We start from the raw sequence: 26,898 nt of genomic DNA, 5'->3' as shown, positions 1-26,898 counted from the left end.
GGTTATTGTTAGACATTTGGAAGTTAGAGCTCAATTCAGCTATTTATTTATTTGATATCTTTATCTTGTCTTATCTCAAAGGAAACCAATGATTTACTGAAAGATCTCTCAATAGATCCCATTTTACTCCTTGCTTATGCTGATTGAAAACTTACATTTGGCAATTGGAAAGCAGAAACAGACAGCTGCTGATATTTGAGTATTTCAATTCCATCACAGCACCAGGAGGTCATTACTTGAAGGAGGGAATACTTCTATTTACACAAGGGCCTTGGTGAGTAGAAATGATGGGAAAGGAAGCAAAAAAGATGAACTAGAAAGAAAATAAATGGGGATTTGGTAAAAATATGTTTCAATGTTAGGCCATGCATGACAAAAGCTCTTTAAACCTATCTGGATATATTGTTTTATGTAATGTGTCTTTCTCTTTCTAAGTAGTTTACCAGTCTATCTGTGGTTGATGGCAACACAGCTGTATTTAAAATGATAAATATTTTTAAAGAATCCTATAAATCTTTCTGATCTTGTGACCTATTTCTTTTTAAAACAACGACGACAACAAAGAAATCTTTAGCAAGTTGATCATGAACAGTAGGAATTTGGAACCATCAAGTGAATGAGAAATATTAGTCTGTGGTTCTGATCTTGAAATTAAATAGGTGTTGAGCTTTAGGGTCTGTAATTGTCCTGTTTTTTTAAATCTACAGCATATGGAAAATAGACAATGTCATGTCTTCTTGTGATGGGTTCAACTGTTGGCCAGGACTTCAAATCAGTAAACATAAGCCAATAATTATATGCCTGGGTTTTTAGAAAACTCTTATGGATGCTTTATTCCTACTAACTTAGACATACCACTTTATTGTCTGTGGTTTCCATTAACAAAGGTAATGATATTTCCTTGCTAGTTTCACCTTATAACCTCTGTACAGAAGGCCTGCCATTGCTGTAATGTGGTATAAACAAAGTACAGGGACAAAACTAATAATTTTCACGATGAATGTCAAGTTCTTGGTGTCTCCATTAATCTTTGCCTGAAACCTCAGAGAATTGATGACATTTAGAGTTGATAGGTTAGATTGACCAACAGTTCACAAAATGTACTAGAAAAGATTTTCCTGCACTACTTCTGGAAATAATTTCAACTGTGTGGAATGCCTAGTAGGGGTTTTCAAAGCTCTGGAGCTCCGTTTCATAATTTGGAGATTCTGATGGTTTGGATTTCACACCTGCAAAGATCTGGACCTTAAGGTGTGGTCTGGCTCTTTGCAGGTGAGAGGCCTCCCCCCCCCCCCCCCCCCGGTTATCCATTTTCCCATCCAAATCTTACCCATGCAACCTGATGGCAGTGCATGCTACTCCGGAGAGGACTCCAGATATGTGAAAATTATGCATGAGGAGGAGGAGGGGTTACTTAGAGCTGTTTCATCTGTATCATTTTCTATCAGTCTCCTATGCTACTATAGCAAAAGAGGGCCTCTTTATTTGATTGGGTTTATTAGCCAAATGAGCTCACTACACTCTGTTTCCCCCCCTATATCTTCTAAACACATCAATAATGATGCAGTTTGTGGATGTAGAAAAACAGAATATCTCCTAAATTATTTATGCAATTTGTGGAGAGTTTTTTTTTTAAAGAAAATGAAATACTCAAGTTCCTCCTTTTTTCTTATGTATATAAAAGACATTTTATTGTTTTTACATTAAATCTTATCTTGATGCCAAGAACAAGAAAGAAAGAAAAATGTTTGAAACCCACAATTTTAAAACTCTGGTACAAGTCTGAAAGTTTGCTTTTCAAATGTTTCATGTGTATAATATACCTAGGCTTTGCAAAGTCATTTGAGGTCTCCCCAGAACACATTTCAAGAGCCATAAAGCTATATATTTATATAATATATTGTGGAATCTCACCTTTCAGCACAAAGCCCAGGCTTCTTGCACTTTTAATCAGATTTTGGCCAACAAGTTCTTTAGTGACTCTACCACCGCCCCCCCTCAGCCTAAACCTCCCCAGGTTCTCTCACATTGCAATGTGTGTGTTTTCTTTCCATTCTATCACCCAATGCCAGAACTCGGCTTAGAAAGAAGTCAGCAGAAATAGGGTCCTGCTTCTTGCGGGATCTGATTAAGCAAGACAAAATCAATTAGCATTGGAGACCTCACAGAATCCTAGAGGTGAACTGTTCAAATTAGCCAGCTCCAGAGGCAAATTAGGAGGCAATTAAAAGGAGCAGCTGTGATTTTGCTGACACAGTCTTGCCACTGTGGTTGCCTCACATGCTGAAACTTTTACTGAATAAAAGATTGCTTGGCTAGGGATTCTTTCTAAGAATGCCTGTGTAGCATACATGTCACATGTGCATGTATGTTCCACTGTTCATTAACTATCAGCAAACCAGTCACACCAACAGAATTGTTTCCTGGGTATGAAAAAGTTATTGACATATTTTTGTTTTAACTTACTTGTATGAGTAATGCCGCTCTGTATAGCACTGAAGCACCACTTCCTATAATTCAGGTTTGTGAGGAATTCATAAACAATCCAGGTTTACCAATGACAGTAGAAAGAGAAACAAAATGTGGCCAGATAAAAGAAGTAACAGTTATGTCACTTGGCACAAAATCAAATAAAAATCTCATGAAGCTAATTGTTCACAAGCAAACACTTCAGTGATTTTTTTAGCATGAACAAGCAAAAACAAAAATATATATTAAGGCGCTGTCAGAAGCCATAAGCTCCTATGTCAAGTTCTTGCACAAACTTCCATTTGTGTACTAGAAACTATGAGAGGGAAAGGCAACTTGTGTGTCTGTGTCAAGTGAATTTAGTGTCCCAGTGGTGACTCTTGTTTTTTATTGCCCTATAGCTATTGCTGGTTCAGTATTTTCCCCTGCTAAATTGTCCCATGCTAGCAAGGAGCCTGTTGTGCATTGCACTAGGTACTTTTGCAGTCAAATATGCTCTGTCATGCTTGTATCACATGAAGGAAAGAAAAACCAGCATTCTTCAGTCTTAATAACTAATTACTCATCTTCCAAGGGAACAGAAGCAGTTACGATGGGGTTTACTGAGAGAAAATTCTCTCAGTAAACATGCCACACCTCTCTTCCCCCTCCCCAAAAATTTACCTATTACAAGTAAGTCACAGATTCCACCCAGTGGCAGTCGGCAAGGTTAGTTGTTTTGCTAACTCATTTGTTCCCGATACAAATGTCCTCCCATTTCTACATCATTTCTCCCTTGGCAAATGGCTCTACTTAGAAAGAAGGTCAGTGGTTCTGTTTATGGTTGGTGAAAGGTACACAAGCTACGAGAAAACATTTGCAGGTAACGCTGGGTTGCATGTATAGAAACCTGGATTTGCAAATCCTCCTACTGAATGTATTTTCTTTTTTTCAGGAAAAAGGGACTGAACAGAGGCACTTTGCCAAGTAAGTGGAGCTCAGCGGCGCGTTCCATTTGAGGTGTTGACAGTGCATAATAAATCCCGGCCCTACCTAACATTTACAGGAACGTTATAAAATGAGTGAAACAGCGTGAGCTGGTTCCCCAGGCAACCAGACAAACATAATAAACAGTCAGCAGTGGCAAGAGTAACTTACACCGTGCATAAGTCAGAGGCCTGAAATATATCACTTCACCGTAGCCCCTTCCCAGCTTCTGCAGTTCTTGAAAGATATTTGTATTATTATTTCCTAGTCATCTGGAGGAAAGAGGCTTAGCCAGCAGGCAGACAAGGAAAAAGAGGGAATCATAATTTTATTTGGTTTATTCTCTGATTGGACTTCTAATTTTATTCTTCATTCTTTGAATACTATGATTATTAATAACAGCTATTTCTTACCACTGACTTATTGGGTTTTTAGTATTAGGGGGATCAGAATAGAAGAATACTAGTTAGAAAGGCATTGTTCTCATCATATTAAGATCATTCACCAGGCAAAAATGAATAACTGAGTCTTCTAAGACAAGTTACACATGATTGGTTTTGGTTAATAGATAAACATTTTCTTTTCTTTCATCTTGTTCCATTCTATTACGTTATTTATACCCCATTTTTCTTCCAAAGGGGAAACTCAATGCAGCTCACAAGGCAGAAAAAAATACAAATAAAAATATATCTACCCAAAATATACATAAAATGTTATCATTAAATAGGATTAAACTTTACAGAGAATTAAAACCATTTAAAACAATGATTTAAAAACAAAAAAAACAAATGTGGTAGAACACATAAATAAAAGCTTTTTTCTTGTAAAACAGCCAGTCCCCTCATTAAAGGTAAAGGTTTTCCCCTGACGTTAAGTCCAGTCGTGACTGACTCTGGGAGTTGGTGCTCATCTTCTTTATTTCTAAGCCGAAGAGCCCGTAGACACCTCCAAGATCATGTGGCCGGCATGACTGCATGGAGCACTGTTACCTTCCCGCTGGAGCGGTACCTATTGATCTACTCACATTTGCATGTTTTCGAACTGCTAGGTTGGCAGGAGCTGGAACTAATAGCAGGCACTCATTCCGCTCCTGGGATTTGAACCTGGGACCTTTCGGTCTGTAAGTTCAGCAGCTCAGCGCTTTAACACACTGCGCCTCCACCAGAGGCCCAGTCCCCTCATTCTACTCCCCCAAAACTACTGATTGGGGTGTCACATGAAAAGGTGAAAAAAAGACACAAGATAAAGTTAAAGAGATAAAAATTTTGAAGGAATAATAACTATCAAGCCACAATTAACTACACTAGCTAGAGCTATTGGAAATTGCAGTCCAATTGCATTTGTAAGACCATGTGCTTCCTGCCCTCCCTTTTAAAGATTGTTACAGTGAATGAGTCCCGTCTTACTAGAAAGGATGACAATGATGATGTTATCCAATTATATCCTAACTTTCCCCAAATAATGGGCCTCAAGACAGCTCACAGCAAATTAAAAACAACTTTATCTACCTACACACATTAATAAAAATTATAGATCTAAGATTTTAAAACAAAGTTCTAGTAAGATAAGACTCAATTATTGAAACTGAAACATAATTTTTAAATATTGCAATACAAAGACTATGTGCAAACTTTAAAAAATGGAGCCACGCATTAAAAGCACTACTCTAGTTTGTTGTTTTTGGCTTCTGCTTTTCTATCTATCTGGCCCTCTGCTTTTCTCATTTTGGGGGGCTATATCACTAGAGAAGCAAACGTATCTATCTGTCCAGCAGCTAAATGATAACAAAGGTGATGATAATAATATATATGAAAATGATTTATTTCTCACAGGCTTTTTACTTTTTGACTGTGCCAAGTTGACAACCATTTCTCAGATGTTATATCTATATTGCACTACAAAAACTCCGGTGGCCTAGGGGATAAAAGCCTCGTGACTTGAAGGTTGGGTTGCTGACCTGAAAGCTGCCAGGTTCAAATCCCACCCAGGGAGAGTGCGGATGAGCTCCCTCTATCAGCTCCAGCTCCATGCAGGGACATGAGAGAAGCCTCCCACAAGGATGGTAAAACATGAAAAACATCCGGGCGTCCCCTGGGCAACGTCCTTGCAGACGGCCAATTCTCTCACTCCAGAAGCAACTCCAGTTGCTCCTGACACGAAAAAAAACTACAAAAACTTATCTATTCAATTGTAATTTGATATAGATTATATACTGAAAGTTTTGTTAACAGATCCCATCAGTGAACTACAGTGTTTCCTTGGGAGACTGATAGTAAAATCTGAGGTGTTCAATAGGACTGCCCCTGAATATGCTGCCTTTTAAATCAGTTGGTGTCCATGACCTCAATTCATTTCTGCTACACAAGGTAGCTAAGCTATCCAATGTAAGGTGGTAAAATGGTATCTGGGAGACACAGTTGTGGGATAATAAATCTAAAGCAGTGGTTCCCAACATTTGGGCCTCCAGGTGTTTTGGACTTCAACTCCCAGAAATCCAAGCCAGCTTACCAGCTGTTAGGAACTGTGGGAGCTGAAGTCCAAAACACCTGGAGGCCTAAAGGCTGGGAACCACTGATCTAAAGCCTTCTAAGAGGTCTAAGAAAAACTGCTGCACATGGAACACGTTCTTGAAAAGCTTCCTCCTTTATTGTTTCCCTAGTCTCATAAACATTTCCTTTTCTGGAAGACTTAACACTTTCCGTCACAATAAAGGGGCGGGCTGTGTCACATGTTTATACTTCTTGGCGGTATGTATGGGAAACACCTTCAGTCTGCTACACTTTATGGGTTTTGGCTTCATGGCCCTGCCAAGAAATAAGCTCCTGGCCTGTGTGAACTTCTGGGTGAACAGTTGTTACACAAGACTATGTCTGCTCTGCATGGTATGAAAGCAAAGGAGCAGTAGTCATGTTTAAAAAGGCATGCTTAAGTAACTAAGAGGAAGATTCCTATTAATTCTTAAATAGAAGGACAAGAATTGCCTGGAGGATGACTTATTAGACCAAATGGAGATCCAGAGGACAAGTGATCTTTAAAATACCAGTGAGGTATCCAGATATTTTCATACAAAAGTACAGAAAGTTCTAGGGTCTAAAGTTATTTTTATTCGGACTTGAACCAAATTAATAGATACAGGATCTTTCATAAACATAGAAAAATATAAGGAATGAAAGTATTGCACATATAGAAGATTGTCATGCCTAAAAACAGTTGAAGTCTTCCTTCAAAAGGGGAATGTTCAAAATTGTCTTGTACTTGCTTTATCTAATTCTCTTTCTCCGAACTGAAACAAATTTATCACTTTCTACATTTTATGAGGTGGTTCTTCAATCAAAAATGCATAAAATATAAAAAGTAAGTGAATATATAAATTAATAAAAATATTTTACAATGCATTAATATTGCTTGCATATGCATATAAGGAGAAATGTGCCAAAACACACACACGCACACACATATATACCAATTTAAATTATTATTTCAAAAGATTACATGATAGCTAAAGGGGAATGTAAGGAAGGGAAAATGAGAAATGGAGCAAAATCCAGATTGACAGGTTTGTTAATTCTATCTACAACTATATCAAGATTATCTTTTTATCACGTTTCATCAGTCTGTATGACTGGAAATGCAGAAGGGAATAAAATGGGACATGAATTTGGTCAAAACACTAAAATCTATGGAAAAGTATACATTGTCCAGTTCTGGAAATGACTTTAGATGTTTTCCTTCTAGTTCACGAAAATTCAGGATAACCAGAATTTAGGTCTGATTGGAGATGGCTGAAGGTCATGTTCCCCCTTCCTCTTCCTTAATTTCAATAACTTCCGAACTAATCTGCTGCTTGTACTTACTAATTTGAAAGAATCACCATTGTATAAATATGAAAGACTTAAAACTTTAGACATAAAAAACTCAGAAAACGAAAGTGAAACAGAAAAAGAATATTCTAGTTTCTTTACCACAGTTCTGCATTGATGTTATTTTGTTGGACTGACTCTAAGAATTAATTTACTCTGCTATAAATTAGGTTTCTCCATGTGGTCATATATGGTCTGCTGACACAAGCTTCTTATGACCACTCTTGTGTTCTGTATGTATGTGTGTGTGTGCGCACACACACACACTTGAAGGTGTGTGCACACACATACAACTTCAAGTGACCTGTTGCCTTATGGTGACCCCATATATTTCATAGGGTTTGGATTGGTCTTGAAAAACCACCCTAGACAGAGGCCATCAACCCTTTACTGTACTGCAGTGATACAGCAAAAATGGTACAGGAGCAGAATGTCTTCTTACAACTGAATAGCACTTCATAATTGTCATATTCTGTTTTCTGTGGCAATAAGGTAATAAGCAATAGCATTTATGTACCGATTAGAGCTTAGTGCATCTCAGTACATTACGTCTTCTGATTATGTCAACACTCATTTATTGCATAGCTGACACTGTGTTCCAGATAGTAGACAAAAGTCATCCCTCTATCATACTTCCTGTTGCTATGTCTCATCATCCACATGTGTAATGTTTGCATATACATATGTTTTTCAATTTATTAGCCTAGAGTGATGGTGCATAGAGAAAGGAACTGGGTTACTCAGGCAGATAAAAGCAACGGATGGAAAACTGAATTAGCAATAAGATTGAATGCAAATAATAGAATAATTGAATAAAGTTTATTACAAATATATGCAAAGTATGCACATAGGCATCATTCAAATAAGACAAGTATCTATTTTTTTTAAAAACTCTGATGGAGTAGTATGCAAGATAGATTGGCTAGGAGTAAAGAGACTTGTCAAAATATAAAGAGATAATGCTGTGAGGGGTCCTTTATCATCATGGTGAATGATAAAGACATTAATGTAGATAACAGACATGGCTAAAGTTTTTGGACTGTGGAGAACAAGGAAACAATAAGAGAGAAAAAGTCTGAAATGTGAATACTGTATAAGTAATTACACAGGAAACAGAATAAAAAGTTGCCTTTTGGTGTCTCTTGTGATATAGAAGTTTGTTTTACAGATTAGAATCCTGAATACTGTTCCTTAAATATTATGGATTACTACATTACTACATATATTTTCTTACATCACACAATAGCTGGGATGGGTCAAAGGGTTCTCTTGAACACAAGTTTTTCCAAGTACCAAATCATAAAAATGGAGATGGTTTGGGGAAAAGAACTAGAAAAAGTAGGAAGAAAAATTTCATTCCATCAATGGGGGAAGCTATTAGGTGCTAGTATTCTGAACCTAGGAGCCCTCGGTGGTGCAGTGGGTTAAACCCTTGTGCTGGCAGGACTGCTGACTTGAAGGTTGGGTTGCTGACCTGAAGGTTGCCAGTTCGAATCCAACCTGGGGACAGCACAGATTACTCCATGCGGGGACATGAGAGACGCCTCCCACAAGGATGGTAAAACATCAAATATCCAGGCGTTCCCTGTGCAACGTCCTTGCAGACAGCCAATTCTCTCACACCAGAAGTGACTTGCAATTTCTCAAGTCACTCCTGAAAGAGAAAAAAAATCCTGACTTAAAGGCAGATGACAGTTTGAAAAAAGGGATTTTTCTTATGATCAAAATAAGTTGAAGGAGGCATCTTGGATACTAGTATGCTTATCCTGGATGGTGACAGTGCAAAAATGCAAGGGATGAAAATATGCATACATATACATATTTAAAAGTAAGAATGAACAGTTGCTGTAAGCACAGAGCAGGCAGGCAGTGCATGAAGCCTTCCCTCATTTGGGTTCTGAAGTATGTCTTGGAGAGCTTGATTATGTTGAGAACAGAAAGAATATTTCTACTTGTTTCATTTGTCCCAAGTCTGCAGCTATTATTTTTCTTTGTCTACCTAACACTTTGGTTGACATACTTGGCCCTTGAAAGTTTCTAGAATCCAGATGCTAAGGCTGCACTGGAAACAAGAATGACCCAGCAGTCCTTCATAATACTTGGCAACTGACTTCCCCCCTTAAAAAGCAAGGGGGAGTCATTTCACTGCCCTAGCAGTTTCTTATTCACCTGTGCCCTGGGGCAAACATGATTCAAAACTAAATGGTTAATACCGACATGACCAAGAAAAGTGATATCTATTTGGGAGCAACAGCACTGCATTTTTGCCACTTAGAAGCAATTTGTAATTTAGTGGCATTTAGGTTTGTTTTTTCACTGGCAATTTCTCAGAGCCATAGCTATGTGAGAATTCCTTGAGACATTATCTTCTGACACGTGGTTATATAAGATTGTTCTTCCAGAAATCTCTTGATCAGTTCTAATTTGTGGACAATTTGTGCAGTTGAACTATACCCAAAAGTCTTTTTGACAAAAACACCTTAAAGCTTCTCTGTAGTAAGAAATGCAAACTATTACAGGTTCATTCTCAACTCTTTCTTAGGAAGTCAAGCCAGCTGACTTGGACATTTCCTTGAGCAAACCATTGGCTTCTTCTTTATACTGTTTTGAGAACTGTTCAGCCAGATGGATTTTTTCAATATTTTCTGTCAGGTTTCCTTCGAGGCGGATCCAATCTAGGTGCTCAGAGTTTGTGACTTTTATTTTCTCTCGCAACTTGTCCTGGCTTTGAAGCACTGAGTGGATCATTTCTTGGAGTGTTGTGTGTGAACTGATGATGCCTATGGTGGCACGGTTCAGCTCCCCCACCTGCTCTTGGGCCTGCTTCAGTTGCTCAGGGACTTCTTTATCCCCCACATTCAGCCCAAACCTGTATCCTTCCATGTGCACCTGCACACTATAATCACCTGAAAGAAAAGGCAGTGATTAAACTCAAAGTGGCATGAATCCAAACAGAAGGCTTTAATTGTCTTAGTACTAAGAAAGTTAAATCCATGAGGCAACAAAGGTTCCAATGGCAATCAGATGGCAATGATATCACAGTGCATGAAATCTGATTACTTCCACTTTACTTATCAGTGTCACAGTTGTACACAGACATATATGTCTGTGTGGGAGAGAGACATAATGCACTTAGTTGGCAATATTAAGCCAAGATTATCTGTGCCATTTTGTGTAAGAAATAAATCCCTGGCATAGCCCCACTGGCAAGCTCTCCCGTGAAGAGTATAAATTAGACCCATAATCTCATGGTTCTTTTCCCCCTGCCCTGGCCCCATATTGCTCATTCAGTACAAAACTATCAAGTACAGGATAAGTCTCTCTAACAAATTCTGATGTAATCTTATTTCACTTTGCCCTCTTGTCTGTCTCATTGTTGGTTTCACAAATGCTTGGCTCTTCTTTCTGAAGAAGGCATTGTTGAGCTTTTGGCATTAGTTTGGAAGGCTGGTATTACACAGGAAGGATTGGATTTAGCTGAAGAGGCAAAACCCAGGAAGGCAAAATCTAAAGAACGGGGTAAGACTATCAGGCCCACTGGATGCTACATTCCGCTGCAATGTGAAATCCAATCAGTGCTATTAAATGAAAAACGGAAGTCTGAAGTCCTTCATATCTTGATATTTTACCAAGGTATAAACTAGAAACCTGATTTAATTAATGCAACCAATTTCCTTGAAAAAGAGTGAAATTTTCATGCATGTGATTCACATGTTTTAACTATCTGGTTTGGTAAACTTGTTCCATTAGAAGTACAGTGATGTTTTTGGACTGGGCTTTCAGTCACCTAAGGCTTTATCTGTCCTTTAGAAATCATCAGTCATCTTAAATCCCGTCTCTCACTGCTCCAAAATGGAAAAATGGAAAATGTTCACACCCAATGGAAACAATAATCAAAATCTATATATATATAATTCTTCTGATAGTTTTCCCTTAACTTAAACAACAAAAGTACACAACCAAAACACACCAAATTTGGCCACAAAAAACATGGTCATCCGGACTGTGTTTTTACATTAAAAAACCAAGAAAAATAAAGTCTTAATTAGAGGGAGAGGAATAACTGTTTCTTTCCCATTGCTGCCAGTTAGAAGACTAAGCTCCACCCACTTTGTCTCCTAGCAACCCACTCAGCCATTTAATGGCACCCAGGGCCGCTTCAATCAGGCCTCTTCCACACTGCCTATAAAATACAGATTATCTGATTTGAACTGGATTATATGGCAGTGTAGACTCAAGGCCCTTCCACACAGCTATATTACCCATTTATAATCTTATATTATCTTATTTGAACTGGATTATCTTGAGTCCACACTGCCATATAATCCACTTCAGTGTGCATTTTATACAGCTGTGTAGAAGGAGCCTCATATAATCCAGTTCTAAGCAGATAATATAAGATTATAAATATACAGTAGAGTCTCACTTATCCAACATAAACACCCTGGCAGAACATTGGATAAGCGAATATGTTGGATAATAAGAAGGGATTAAGGAAAAGTCTATTAAACGTCAAATTACGTTAGGATTTTACAAATTAAGTACCAAAACATCATGTTATACAACAAATTTGACAGAAAAAGTAGTTCAATGCGCGGTAATGCTATGTAGTAATTACTGTATTAGGCTTTGAGGCTGCAAGGCTATTCACTGCTATTCCACCTGGCTAACAAATGATTCCCAGAAGCCACAACAACATGTGGCCAGGCAAAGCTAGTGTATCAAATAGCAAGTGATGCTACAAAAACAGTTCTTTAACTTTTCTTTCTTTGAACCCTATGGAGAGGCTGGCTTTATATGTGATGAAGAATTCATTTTAATGGAAGTGTTTGGAATGAATGTTAAGTCATGCTACCCCTCTATTCTGCCTTGGTCTGACCACACCTGGAATCACAAATCTGGGCACCACAATCTGTCCAATTCTGGGCACCACAGTTGAAGGAAGATGTTGACAAGCTGGTATGTGTCCAGAAGAGGGTGACTAAAATGATCAAGGGCCTGGAGAACAAGCCCTATGAGTAGTGTGTTAAAGAGCTGGATATATTTAGCCTGCAGAAGAGAAGGCTGAGAGGAGACATGATGGTCATGTATAAATATGTGAGGGGAAGTCATAGGGAGGAGGGCGTAAGCTTGTTTTCTCCTACCCTGGAGACTAGGATGCAGAACAATGGCTTCAAACAGCAGGAAAGGTGATTCCACCTGAACATTAGGAAGAACCTCACTGTGAGAGCTGTTCGACAGTGGAACTCACTGCCTCAGCATGTGGTGGAGGCTTCTTCTTTGGAGGCTTTTAAGCAGAGGCTGGATGGCCATCTATCTGGGTTGCTTTGAATGTAATTTTCCTGCTTCTTGGCAGGGGGTTGGACTGGATGGCCCATGAGGTCTCTTCCAACTTTATGATGATTCTATGATTGAGCATATGAGTTAATGTTAAGCATTGCCTTACATGGGGAATAGCAAAATGTTACTATAAAACCCTAAACAGTTTGCATCTTCCCCTACGAACTGGGGCAGACTTAGGTCTTCCTAAAAGGTCCTCCTCTCGCTCCCACCACTGTCCCAAGTATGTCTGGTGGGGATGAGGGAGAGGGCCTTCTCGGTGGTGGTCCCTTGCCTTTGGAACGCCCTCCCCAGAGGTATAAGGCAGGCCCTGTCACTATCCTCCTTCCGCAGGGACCTGAACACATGGTGGTTGCAGCAGGTCTTTGAAAATGATTAGTCTCCGACCTTGCTCTGGCCAGCAGTTAGAACCCTGCTTTGCACATTACCCACTTTCCCATTGCTACGAAACCATGTACTACTCTAGTCCTCCTATAACTGCTCAGCAGGCCTGGAACTGAGTAGCCCAGGCCCTATCCTGGCTACCAGGAGTAGCCCCGACCCTATGTTACTTCACTGCATTAGCCCTGGCCCAGCCTCAAATAGTTGTCTTTGCCCACCTTGGAGCTTTTACCATTGGTATTTGAACTTCACCCAATGGAGTAGTACTGGAATTGGCTTTTAATTTTGAATGTTTGATTGTTTTTATTAGTAATATGTTTATGTTTTTATTATGGCTATGTTGTATGTTTTATGTTGGTAATCGCATCCTTTACTTATGTTGGAAATTGCCCTGAGTCCCTTCAGGGAGATAGAGCGGTATACAAATATATTATTATTATTATTATTATTATTATTATTATTATTATTATTATTATTATTATGTGACTACATGGGATTAGATTTTAAACCTAACCCCTCATTACCAGCAAGGGTTGGAATCAGAGAATCATAGAGTTTGGAAGTGACCACAAGGGCCACCCAGTCGAAACCTCTGCCATGATGGGAAATTGTGACGCAACCATGTCAAGGGGTACACTTGTTCCTCATCTTTGCACTAAAGTCTAATGGCATATAGGAAAATTGTGTAAATGAAAAATATGGTAGTGAACCTTCCTGTTTTAGCCTTGGACCTGCTGAGCATCTGAGGAACAAAGAAATTCAGATAGATTCTGCATACATTTCAGATACAAAAATCAAAATGCTGTTTAAGACCTGTAAAGACCTATTCATTCAGTGTCCAAATTCTCCAAAATTCCTTACCTTTCTAAGTAAGTCTATCTGAAACATGAGGTGGGGTATACTTTCTCTTGGTCCAGTCATCCTTACAGGCATGTTTGGTGAGGACACGAGGAGAGGCCTGTCTTGATGGCTGCTGTACTCCTCATGCTAGTGTATTACATCTTTCAGTTAAGTTTTTAGTGTGAATGAGATAGATTGATTGCTTTGTAATTTTTCTCTAACCTAATAAATAATTGTTTTCAGTTAAATTTCATGATAATATGTGCTGTCTTGGATACTTTATTGGAAGCAGAATGTGGTACAAGTAAAATAAATACCAGTGATAAAATGAACCTAGATTACTGAATGGAAACTTTTCTATTTACACTAGATATTCTTCATTATTATTCCCTGCAGACTTACTGTGTTCTTGCTGTATCTTCTCCATGCATACAGAAAGATAGCTTGCAGGTGAGCAGTTGTAGGCTTTTTTCAGCCCCTGGATGGCCTCCCAGAGAGCCAAGCAATCTCCTTGCTGCTTATTAAAAGTCTCAGAAATGTTCTCAAAAAGCGTGTCAATCTCAGGCACGTTAACCCTTTTCACTGTGAGGGGTTTGTCTTTGCTGAAGCCAGCTAGTAAAATGGAAGTCAACAGAAATCTTATGTGAATGAATTAGCAAAAGAGAGCACTAAAATGCAACATTTCAAACACCATATTCCAAACTACAGATATCAATACATTACATCAAGTATTGCATTTTGCCACTAGAGATTGGTAACCTAGAGTTATGGAAATATAACTACTCACTCTTCACTGATACTCAAAATTGTGCAGTTGAGGATCAGAGAGATAGGGAGCGACATTTCCACCCATCTACTGCCAAGGAGCTGTGGAATGTGGACCAATAATTTATGGACAATATTCAAGGGTCAAAGCCATCATTTCCACTTCAATGAATTAGACGTTTTAAATTTTAAAAATAGATAATATTGTTTTTCTGTGATGCTGACAAAATATCAAATTATTTTATAGGGTTTGAAAATATTTGTTTATTTATTAAACTATTTCTGCCCTGCCCTATATCAGGAGAGCTGAGGATGGAGTACAAGTAAAGTAACTTGGTAATAAAATAGTTTGTCTCATGACAAAAGCTTCTTATGACCACTCTTGTGTTCTGTGTGTATGTATGTGCCAACAAAGAAGAAAAATAAGACAAGTGCAAAGAAGCCAGAATGGATGTCCAAAGAACTTCTAACTGAGCTAAAACTCAAAAGTGACATGCACAAGAAGTGGAAAAGGGGAGAAATCACCAAAGAAGAATTCAAATGTATAGCCAACACCTGTAGGGAAAAGGTTCGCAAGGCTAAAGCGCAAAATGAGCTCAGGCTTGCCAGGGACATAAAAAACAACAAAAAAGGCTTTTTTGCTTACGTTGGTAGAAAAAGGAAGAAAAAGGAGGCGATAGGGCCATTGCAAGGAGAAGATGGGGTGATGGCGACAGGGGACAGGGAAAAGGCAGAACTACTTAATGCCTTCTTTGCCTCGGTCTTCTCACAAAAAGAAAGCCATCTTCAACCTCAGCAACACGGAATGGACGAAGGATTGGGGGAAATCCAACCCCAAATAGGGAAACAAGTTGTCCAGGAACACCTGGCCACTCTAAACGAATTCAAGTCCCCAGGGCCAGATCAGCTACATCCAAGAGTACTGAAGGAACTAGCGGAAGTTATTTCAGAACCACTGGCAATTATCTTTGAGAGTTCTTGGAGAACGGGAGAAGTCCCAGCAGATTGGAGGAGGGCGAATGTGGTCCCTATCTTCAAGAAGGGAAAAAAGAACGACCCAAACAATTACCGTCCGGTCAGCCTCACATCAATACCAGGCAAAATTCTGGAAAAGATCATTAAGGAAGTGGTCTGCGAACACTTAGAAACAAATGCGGTCATTGCTAATAGTCAACACGGATTTACCAAAAACAAGTCATGCCAGACTAATCTGATCTCTTTTTTCGATAGAGTTACGAGTTGGGTCGATACAGGGAATGCTGTGGATGTAGCGTACCTGGATTTCAGTAAGGCCTTCGACAAAGTCCCCCACGACCTTCTGGCAAACAAACTAGTAAAATGTGGGCTAGACAAAACTACGGTTAGGTGGATCTGTAATTGGCTAAGCGAACGAACCCAAAGGGTGCTCACCAATGCGTCGTCTTCATCATGGAAAGAAGTGACAAGTGGAGTGCCGCAGGGCTCCGTCCTGGGCCCGGTTCTGTTCAACATCTTTATTAACGACTTAGACGAAGGGTTAGAAGGCACGATCATCAAGTTTGCAGACGACACAAAACTGGGAGGGATAGCTAACACTCCAGAAGACAGGAGCAGAATTCAAAACGATCTTGACAGACTAGAGAGATGGGCCAAAACTAACAAAATGAAGTTCAACAGGGACAAATGCAAGATACTTCACTTCGGCAGAAAAAATGGAAATCAAAGATACAGAATGGGGGACGCCTGGCTTGACAGCAGTGTGTGCGAAAAAGACCTTGGAGTCCTCATGGACAACAAGTTAAACATGAGCCAACAATGTGATGCGGCTGCTAAAAAAGCCAATGGGATTCTGGCCTGCATCAATAGGGGAATAGCGTCTAGATCCAGGGAAGTTATGCTCCCCCTCTCTATTCTGCCTTGGTCAGACCACACCTGGAATACTGTGTCCAATTTTGGGCACCACAGTTGAAGGGAGATGTTGACAAGCTGGAAAGCGTCCAGAGGAGGGCGACTAAAATGATTAAGGGTCTGGAGAACAAGCCCTATGAGGAGCGGCTTAAAGAGCTGGGCATGTTTAGCCTGCAGAAGAGAAGGCTGAGAGGAGACATGATAGCCATGTACAAATACGTGAAGGGAAGTCATAGGGAAGAGGGAGCAAGCTTGTTTTCTGCTGCCCTGCAGACTAGGACACGGAACAATGGCTTCAAACTACAGGAAAGGAGATTCCACTTGAACATCAGGAAGAACTTCCTCACAGTGAGGGCTGTTCGACAGTGGAACTCTCTCCCCGGGGCCGTGGTGGACGCTCCTTCTTTGGAGGCTTTTAAGCAGAGGCTGGATGGCCATCTGTCGGGGGTGCTTTGAATGCGATTTCCTGCTTCTTAGCAGGGGGTTGGACTAGATGGCCCATGTGGTCTCTTCCAACTCTACTATTCTATGATTCTATGATTCTATGATTCTATGTGTGCGCACACTAGAAAGTGTGTGCACACACACACACACACACTCAAGTGACCTGTTGCCTTATGGTGACCCCATACATTTCATAGGGTTTTGTTAGGCAAGGGTAATCAAAGGTGATTTGGCCAGTTCCTTCCTTCAAAATATAGCAACTGATACTCATTGGGAGTGTCTCATCCAAGTACTACCAGAGCTGGCCCTGCTTAGTTTCTAAAATCAAATGGGCTCTGGTGCCTTTAGAATGTGTTATGTTGCCAGAACGAATAGGTATGCAATTAATATAAAATTGAGTTCTAGTACATATCAAAGAATTTGGCAACACTAAACCATAAGTCTGACCAAATGGCCCTTTTTCTTCTCATGCGACACGTTACAGCATGCATCAGGGTTGAAATTTCCAAGTAAATCTCAAGAAACTTCATTGCTCAGTTGCCATTAATTTGAATGGAAACTGGCACTCCAAATCCCTTAGGTCGTCTTTGAAAAATCACAGCCATCATATCCGGAAAGCAGTTTCACCAGAATAAGCACGGGAGCCATAATTAAACTTTGAATTATCCAACTGGAAATCAGACCACTGGTTCCATGACAACACAGTTTAGACCAGAGTTTATTTTTCAGACCTGCAAAACCTAATTGCAACTTTCCAAGCAATGGAATACATGATCTATTTGCTGGTAGTATTTCCAGCAGATGTCACAGAGACTTTTAAAAAAGGAAATAAAAGAATAATAAAGGGGGTAGAGGAAAACTCTGGTCAGATTTTTTTTCTTCTTGGTCTACAAATTTTGGTCTCTGAATGCATGTCATCTGCCAAATTAATTCTGAGAACACTTGAAAAGTATTTCATCTCCAAGAGGAGTGGGGTGGAGGATTACAATTCCCCTTTTCTCCTTGGAAAAGCAGAAGTGGGAAAATATTTAATTTGATACTATTTTAAAAGAAGGGGGAAAACCTCACCATGTTTTCACAAATGATAATATAAGTCTAAATTATCACAGTTGAATCCAGGGCACATTCTGGTCACTTATCTACATGTGAATTCCAACATGTGTGGTCCTATGTCCACCCATCCCTAGCAGCCATCAGGCCTCCTGAAAGGCCCACGTTGATCAAGCAAAGATAGTCCAGTTAATCACCACATTTTATGGTCTGCTTTTTAAATATCCCAATTTCTGTCTCATTCTCTCACTTTCTCTTTTTGTCCTAGCTCACTTAAAACTGATTGCACTATGTCAGTGGTTCTCAACCTGGGGTCCCCAGATGTTTTTGGTCTTCAACTCCCAGAAATCCTAACAGCTGGCAAACTGGCTGGGACTTCTGGGAGTTGTAGGGCAAAAACATCTGGGGATCCTAGGTTGAGAACCGCTGCACTATGTGAATGTATGCTACCGAGCCCAATTCAAAGTGCTGGTTTTGACCTATAAAGCCCTAAACGGTTCTGGCCCAATCTACTTGTTCAAACGTATCTCCTCCTATAAGCCAGCAAAATCCCTGAGATCATCTGGAGTGGCCCTGCTCTCGATCCCACCTGCCTCGAAGGCGTGGCTGGTGGGAACGAGGGACAGGGCCTTCTCAGTGGTGGCTCCCCGGCTGTGGAACACCCTCCCAAGAGAAATGCATCAAATTCCAACCCTGCTGGGCTTCAGAAAAGCCCTAAAAACATGGCTGTGTGCCCGGGCTTTTAATCAATAAATGGCAAAGATGACACGGACTGAACTATGGACAAAGCATGAGGAAGAACGGATCTGATTTTATGTTTGAAACATATTTTTAAATCATAATGTATTTTAATAGTTTTAACTGTTTTATGTGCTGTTTTATATTGGTTTGTATGGACATCTAATTGTTGCCACTGTTGTAAGCCGCCCTGAGTTCCTTAGGGTGAGAAGGGTGGGATATAAATGTGAAAAATAAATAAATAAATAAATAGTCAAATAACCCAGCAGGGGAGAGAGGAAGGGGCACAATCTTGCCTTTTCCAGTGGGTTGAGGTAAAAGCAAACTGCTGCAGCCTCTCCTATCTTGTGTGTTATATCTTTTGTCATGCACAACACATTCTGATGTTGCTTGGTCACAGATGTCCTGGTTTTCATCTATGGCATGTTGGAGGGCATGGTATGAGCATGGAGAGTCATTGACCATGGATAAGGGAAGAAATTTTTTACTGTGTTGATAGAGTTGAAAGTAATCTTCAGAATGAGGTTTGCAAGGAAAGCATGAGTAAGTTTAGAGCATTGAAGCAAGCCTGGTCTTGTCTAAATTCTCAAAAACCTTTGGGGATGTATTAGGGATGTGCAAAATATCATTTTGGTGTCCCGGATTCTGGTGAGGTGGGGGATCTGGCTGCCGAATGCATGAAAACAATCCTGGCATGGGCAGCCAAAGCCTTAGCCAATATGGATTACAGCAGTTGGATCTTTTTCGGCTAAAGGGGCTGAGTGGCACTCTGCCTGAGGTGGAGGTGGCCTGTGGGCTGGGCAGCCTCACAAATCAGGCAAGCTGCAGGTTCCCCTCTTCTTTTTTTCCCCAGCAGCCTCCTCCATCCCTTCCCAAAGGTGTCTCCACACAGCGCCTACTTGAAGCAAATGGATCCTCGCTTTCCCAGCAGCACTTTGCGCTACACAATCATCGAAGGAGCCTTGTGCCCCCTCCCAAGGTATGATGAGAATTGAAGTTTTTCTTTCTGTTTGTTTCTCACTTTCTTTCTCAGCCAGATGCCTGGCTCACTGTATCCATTCTCCTCCCCTCCTGTGGCATGCACTTGGGACTGAGAGTAAGAAATACCCCCCATCTTGAAAAGAAGGTGACTCTTGCATATTATCTTTGTTTTGTTTGCTAAAAATATCCACTATTTTAAAAAAGTCTTTTTCAAATCGCAAATTAGAATAGAAGGTTAGCTTTCATAGTTCTATTCATAATTCAAATATAAAGTTATATTGAGAAAACACATTGTGGGGAAAGAAAAAGGAAAAATATATTCAAGTACAATGAGTCAGAGTTTACCTGTTCTCTTGTTTTCACGACATTTTGGATGCTGTATATTGAGGGGTTCCCTCTGTGAACAAAACAAGTTAGTTAAAAATAAATGTGTAAATTTTGGACACATTATTATCACTTATGTCCATTTCCAATGTGGAACAACCTTATATTATGACTGTGACGAGGAGGTGTTTTGAGCCACTAGGAAGGGGTGGGGGAATGCCTCCCTAGTGCAATGCCCCCTCCTCTCTTCCCTCCCTGCCTCACATCTTGTTTGGTGGCTCTTGCAGTGAAGAAAAGCTGTGAGACATATGGGGTTTCACCTTCCTTCACACTCTGAAGCAAGTGAAGGAAGAAGAGAAGGAGGAAGGGGGAGAGAAGAGGAGAGGTATGAAAGCCAATGGCCCAGCATAAATAGAGAGAGACACCCACCCTCCACTGAATTGGAGTCTCAAAACTCTGTATTATTACAGACTGGTGCTTCTAATTATAAACACACACACACAAGATTATAATTCAGGAGGACAAAACTAGTTGAACAGGTTGAGCCTGGCAGATTCCCATAAAGTTAGGCCAGTGAATCTAAAGTAGCTTTTGATTGCTGATTTTTTCTGAATATATGCTTTTCTCCTAAAATTTCTCATACCTCCACTAAAGAATGTGACAATTAAATGTTTGCAAAAAAAAAAAAAAGACATTTGGGGAGATTACAACTGGAAGACATCATATATAAAGTGGAAACATTCAATGACATATAGAACTACCTTTATAGTCCCCTTACACTTGTGAGACCTGCATTGGAGCCTATTTGAGCTTGGTAAATCTGCTGCTGCAACTCAGAGCTACAAATAAACTCACTAATTCAATCATTAAGATACTATTTCACTGCTTTTTCTAATGATTTTCCCTAATTGATTAGCTTCTCTATTAACATTGAAGTTAAAAACCTGCTATAGTAAATTGCATTGTTAAGAGTTTTTTTAGGGTTGGTGCCTCATTCTACTTCAAATTCAGATAAACGGGAAAGCTTAGTGACCCAGGAGAAAAAAGTATTATACATAGAGGAAATATATCACACAGCACTGTCAGTGGGTAGGCTATGTCTATTTTTATTGTTGTTTTTATTGTTTTAAGCTAAGTGTATTGTTTTAATCTATTTCTGTAAACCGCTCCGAGCCAAACTGGGAGTAGCGGTATACAAGTCTAATAAATAAATAAATAAATAAATAATCTATGTACAGGCAATTCCCAAGTTATCACCAAGATAGATTCTGAAGGTTTGTTCTTAAGTTGAATTTGTATGTAAGTCAGATCAGATGTAACTCCAGCCATAGATATGTTGAGAGACAGCTACATTGACCATTTCATATGGGAGGAAAACAGCAGAGGAGGAAGTGATTCAAAGGTGTGCTGTTCACACTTCTGAAGTAGGAGTAGGGAAGTGGAAAAGATGCAGTTATTCACTTTCCACAAAAATATTCTGCACTTGCTCAGAGATTCTAAAAAAATATTCAGATGAAGACTTCTCTTGATTAACTGATGATCTTTGTACCTATTTATAAAACTGTTATACTTGTGATAGACCAGTACCCACTTGAAGAGTTAACTGAAATAACTCACTGCCTATTAATTAACCTTAATCAAACAAGGAATTTAACACAGAAGTGAAATATATGTGTTGTTGTTTGGGGGGTGTGTGTGTGGAAGGAAAAGAGATATGGAGATGTGAGACAAACTGAACTGATGAGGTGTAAGACGAGATCCCAAGCTTTGTGACAGCCTTCATCAATTCAACAGAACCCAGATGTGATGGGTTCCCACCATTCCATGCCAACAATCCTATTGTGGGCTTTGTAGTCCATGCGACAAAAAAAATACAGATGAATATGCCAGTAACAAAATCTGATATGTCAGTAACAAAATCCGCTGTCTTAACTTTATTTATTTATTTATTTATTTATTTACAATATTTATATCCCACCTTTCTCTACCCCGAGGGGGGCTTATGGCGGCTTGTGTTTGCTAACAAGTGCCAACTAGTTTAAACAGTTACAACCTATATGCCATGTTCTGTAATGAAAACTTGAAAGAATGTTTAAAAACCAACTATTATTATTCAAGGCATTGCAAAGGGATGCTGCAGTGTCTTTGTATTATTAATTCCCTTTTTTTAATGTTTAACATCACCAAACCAATTTTTAAATATAATGTTCCAAGTTTTGCCTCCTCCTCCTGCTGCTGCTACTGTCACAAGTGTGAGGATCTACTACAGGAAAAAAAAAACCCTAAACTTACTAAAGTAAGCACAATCTGACCCTGTCACATAAACCATTCAGAAAGATACTGAACCTATTTTTCTGTCAGCCTTCCTAGTGATAGCATTTTCACAAAGAACAAGGACATCTACCCAAGAAGACTATTTTCCAAGTACCTTATACAAAACAAATGATTTTTCTTAACCCATTTTGGTGCTATTCCAATTTCTTCTTTCTCTCTGTGTGTTTGCTAACAAGTGCTATGAACTTCAGGTTTTTTTATGTTTGCCTTTTTTCCCCCATCACAGTATGATCATCAGTTCCTTACCTCTTCTCCAGCAACTGAGAACCAAGAGCAGCAGCAGCAGGGGAAAGCCATAATTATCAGAAGAACAGGGAAGACTCCTCCCTTTCCCTACAAGGTTAACGGACACCTGCCAAGATTGCTTCAATGTGATTGCTCGCCAACTTGGGTAGAATGAAAACAACAAAACAAGTGGAACACCCTTTCAAAACTGTGGCCAGTGGCACAGCAAAGCTGGAGGCCGACAGATAAAACCTGCTCTGCCCAATGGATAAGACACCCAGTCAAGCTGTGTTCCTTTCTGCATGTTTCTATTCAAGGGACTAATTGCTTCAAGCAGGTCAGACTTGTTCCCTCAGCAAACAAACTGTTCATTGTCAAACAAACCCTTTGCACTTGAAAAGATGACTTCCTCTACACTCGGCACTCCTGGAGTGTACCATTTCTCCCACTGGGGGTGAAAGAGAGCAAAGAGGCATTGGCTTATACCAATGTGCTGGCATAATTCTAAATGAAAGAAAAACAAGTCAGCTCCTGCTTTTCATAAGGCCAAAGCAATACTTGCTTGTAACTCAATGGATAGATATATCAAGTCTTGCAGATTTGCTTATATTTTAAAAACCACATGGTAAAGGGTTATTGCTCCTATGAAATTATTTCCTGATGATTTCTGGTGTGCCCTCATTGATGTTCCAATGAGTCAAAAAGCCATGCCCCATTTGTACACTTCTTGGCCACCCTCTTCCCTGCATTCCTGCCCCCTACCACAACAATATTAGCTGCAATATCTCAGAAAGCCATTTTTGAAAATTATTTCTTGAGGAGATGTGACATGCCTTAAATGATGTCCCAATAAGTTATCCCTGCAATGTAAGTTATGGCTCCCACCAAAAATAATCTAAGTTATTATTCTAGACATAGGGAGAAGCAGGAATCCCCAAAAAAGACAGTAAAAGAATCATATCATAATAAAAACAACCAACTAAAAGAAGCCATGTATTTGCTTACTCCTGTTTATTTTATTTACCACATGTATCAATTTCCATATGGTTGACTCAGGAGAATCTCCCAATTACCTTTCTGAAAATAAGGATAGTAATATAATCCATACATTTTCCCTTTCCTCATATTCCATAGGTTGGGGTCTCCTGGTTTCAATCACCATGTCACTGATATAAAGTCTGGTATCAGTATGGCCACGTTTATTTCATTGAAAAGATTTACTAAATGTATACCATCCAAAACTATACTCTTCACAAAATGCTGGATGGATACTACATAGTGTTCTCATCATCAATTCCATTCCATTTTTGCAACTCTCAAATGTTTTTTGTTTGTTTTTAAAAAAAGATATATATCTCAAAATGAAAATATTGATATTGCCATAATTTTGAATTAGAATTTGTATTTAGACATGCATAGGATTCCACAGATCACATGGAACATTTGGGGCACTTTTCAAGCTAAAAATAATTCTGAAAATCAGTGTTAAAATAAAATGAGAGGAGGGTTTCAGGGAATTTGTGGATTGTAAACATGGCCACATATGATTCATGGGCTACACTTCAACTTCACCATAATAAAATGTTAAGAATTGTCTTGCTGTATTCAGAAAAATGCAAAATCTGGTGAATGGCAAAATACTCATTAATATATTAGTCTAACAACTGGTTAACTGATGCAACAAATATGTGTGATTTGTACACTATGATTTCTGTTTTCCAGAATGCATATGCACATGGTGCCATGTCCCCCTCTGAGCTAGTAACAGTATAAGCCTGTTTGGGGAAGTGCTCAGCACAGCAACTGCTCTTTTGAAAGACCCGCCCCAAATGAAAGTTACCCAAACAGTTCAGAGACTCCACCCTCCTCTGGAAACTTGAAACAGGATCCTGACTACGATTTTATTCTTCACTCTCCCTGTCTTGAATTTCCCAGCTACTGACTGATTCCTCAGATTCTGAAGATCTGGGCTGCTACTAACCCTTATGGCTTCTCTACTCTCCAAGTGAATGACAACACATAGTTTGGAGACCAGCAGGAGGGAAATGCAAGCAAAGTGAATAAAAGCTGTGTGAATGTATTCCACTTCCAGATGCCATTTCAGAAGTCACAGCCCTTGAATAACAATATTTTAAATAAATATGGAGAAAAAGACAACCAAAATAATCAATGGGTTCAGAAAGGTCTGATGAAAAGTGCATAAAAATTGATTAAGAGTATAAATTATAGTGCATGTAGAAAATTACACATAATATAAAAATATTGGTATAATGAATCTTTGTTCCTTTAGTTATCATAGTCATAGCTAAGTAGAATAATAAAATTCAGGATAGAAAATAGGAAAGTACTTTTTCATACTGCCTTAGTTAAAATGTGAAATTATTAGACATGTGCATTCAGGTCAAACCTTTATTTGTTTCATTTCCCGGCTTTCAATGTGGCTCTGATCCATTTTGATTGATCCTCCCGAAACCGGGAGGACAGATATTTGAGGCCGAAAGATCTGGTTTCTTTCAGCTCATTATTGGGGGGGGGGGGGGGCTTCACCTGCAGGTCCAAAGCTTTGGGCCTACGCACCTGGGCCTCGTAAGGAGTGCTCCTTACTCCGTGCTCAGCTGCAGAGTCTGCATCAGACCCTGTGAGGCCTATGGGTGCAGGCTTTGGGCCCCACAGGGCCTGCAGCCAAGTGCCGAGTAAGGAGCACTGCTTACTCAGTGCTTGATTGCATGTCCTGCAAGGCCTGAATGTGTAGGCCCAAAGCCTGCACCCATGGGCTCAAAGCACCGGGTTGCCTGCATCCCAGTCCTTTGGGCATACGTCAATCCGAAAAGCAAACTTGAAGTCAGTACCCATTCCCACCTGCCTTTCATATCGAGTTGATTTTTGTTTCAGGAGGGTCCTTCCCTTTCCATGCCATCCAAATGGACAGTACAAAACAGAAATACGAATCAAATGAAATAAATAAATTTCGGACCCATGTCTAGAAATTCTATACACAATATGAATGATGACAACCAACATGAGTGGGTGTTTTTTTATGGAGGGGGTATTAAATAAATCTGTGTGGGATAAAATGAAAAATTATTTCAGATGCTTCCAGGGTCAGCTATTGATTTCATTTCTTATTTGTGGGCTTCCCAGAAGTATTAAATAAGCCTTCTGGAAAGCACAATGTTGAACTAAGCAGGCCTTTTGTCTGATTTAATGGAGATTTTATATTCCTATGTTAAATCTGCAAATCCTTACTCCATGGTGGCTTTCTCCCTCTCCCCCCCCCCCCCCCCATTTCTAAACACTTAGAAGCCATTGAGGGTACAATTTATGACAGAGCTCTTTCCACAATGCAGGGGAACATCCTGTCAGCTCCATCATACTTTATTAGAGAAACATCTGAAACAGTCCAAAGGGGGGGGGGGGGGAGGGGCAAGACGGTCAGATATCATCTTCAGGACTCAGGAACTGGGATATAATTGGAGAAAACAACCAAAACCACATGGGATAGGAGCTGTCAGATTTGCTCAGATTGAATTGCTTCAGTGACGGGGAGTAAGGGGCATTACTGTGGGTAATACTCTACAAAGCATTGACATTTCTCCCCCAAAGTGCTGCTTCATGAGCCTGGCATGGTATTTTATTTTCAAATTAATGTAATCATTTTTAACAAACATAAACTTAACAGTATTGAATGGAAGACCCCCAAGGGACATCCATTCCAACCTCCTTCTGGCATGAAGGAAAAGCAAAATCAAAGCACCCCTAACAGATGGACATCCAGTAAAAATAGTAATAATAGTAATAGGAGCAACCCCAGGGTCCATTCAGTTCAATTCCCTTTTGTCATGCAAAAAAAAAACACACACAATCAAAGCACCCCTAAAAGATGGCCACCCAGTCTTTGTAAATAAATAATATCCAAAACCCCTGGGGCCACCCAGTTCAATTCCCTTCTGCCATGCAAGAGAAGCAAAATTAAAGCACCTGAGTTGTGAGTGGGAAATAGAGTTTTGGAAGCAAGCAAATTGAGGGGGAAAAGATCTGGACAGGGAGGAAAGTGAGGGGAAAAGGCTTTTGGTAGGGAGTGGAGAAGGGGAGGAGCAGAAAAATGGAAGGAGATCTTGGAGGGGGGAGGAGGAAACCATGAAGCCTGTCATTATGCTTCATGGAGCCCTAAGAGCTCTGCAGAGCACACTTTGAGAACCGCTTCCCTACAGGACTAAATATCATAGTAATATTATCCCCCCCCCCCCCCAAACACACACACAAGGGATACAATGGAATAAGTGAAAACTTATTT

At 39.8% G+C, this 26,898-nt stretch overlaps 1 protein-coding gene and 1 long non-coding RNA gene across 2 annotated transcripts; one reads left to right on the top strand and one right to left on the bottom strand.

Moving 5' to 3' along the window:
* Window positions 1–22,736, top strand: LOC134296302 (uncharacterized). The gene is made up of 3 exons (XR_010002998.1): window positions 1–274; window positions 19,597–19,719; window positions 22,606–22,736. It is a non-coding gene; the product is annotated as an uncharacterized LOC134296302 (long non-coding RNA).
* LOC103279830 (uncharacterized) lies at window positions 8,096–22,761 on the bottom strand. The gene is made up of 4 exons (XM_008116660.3): window positions 22,626–22,761; window positions 20,067–20,118; window positions 14,259–14,468; window positions 8,096–10,201 (listed from the first exon to the last, which is right to left on the bottom strand). The coding sequence occupies exons 1-4, from the start codon at window positions 22,674–22,676 to the stop codon at window positions 9,834–9,836; spliced, it is 681 nt and encodes a 226-aa protein (XP_008114867.2). The 5' UTR covers window positions 22,677–22,761; the 3' UTR covers window positions 8,096–9,833.
* Window positions 22,762–26,898: the final 4,137 nt, after the last annotated feature.

Source organism: Anolis carolinensis, chromosome 2, assembly GCF_035594765.1.
Source record: "Anolis carolinensis isolate JA03-04 chromosome 2, rAnoCar3.1.pri, whole genome shotgun sequence".
Taxonomy (NCBI): Eukaryota; Metazoa; Chordata; class Lepidosauria; order Squamata; family Dactyloidae; genus Anolis; species Anolis carolinensis.
Note: the sequence above shows the minus strand (reverse complement) of the source record. Positions and strands in the feature narration are given on the sequence as shown.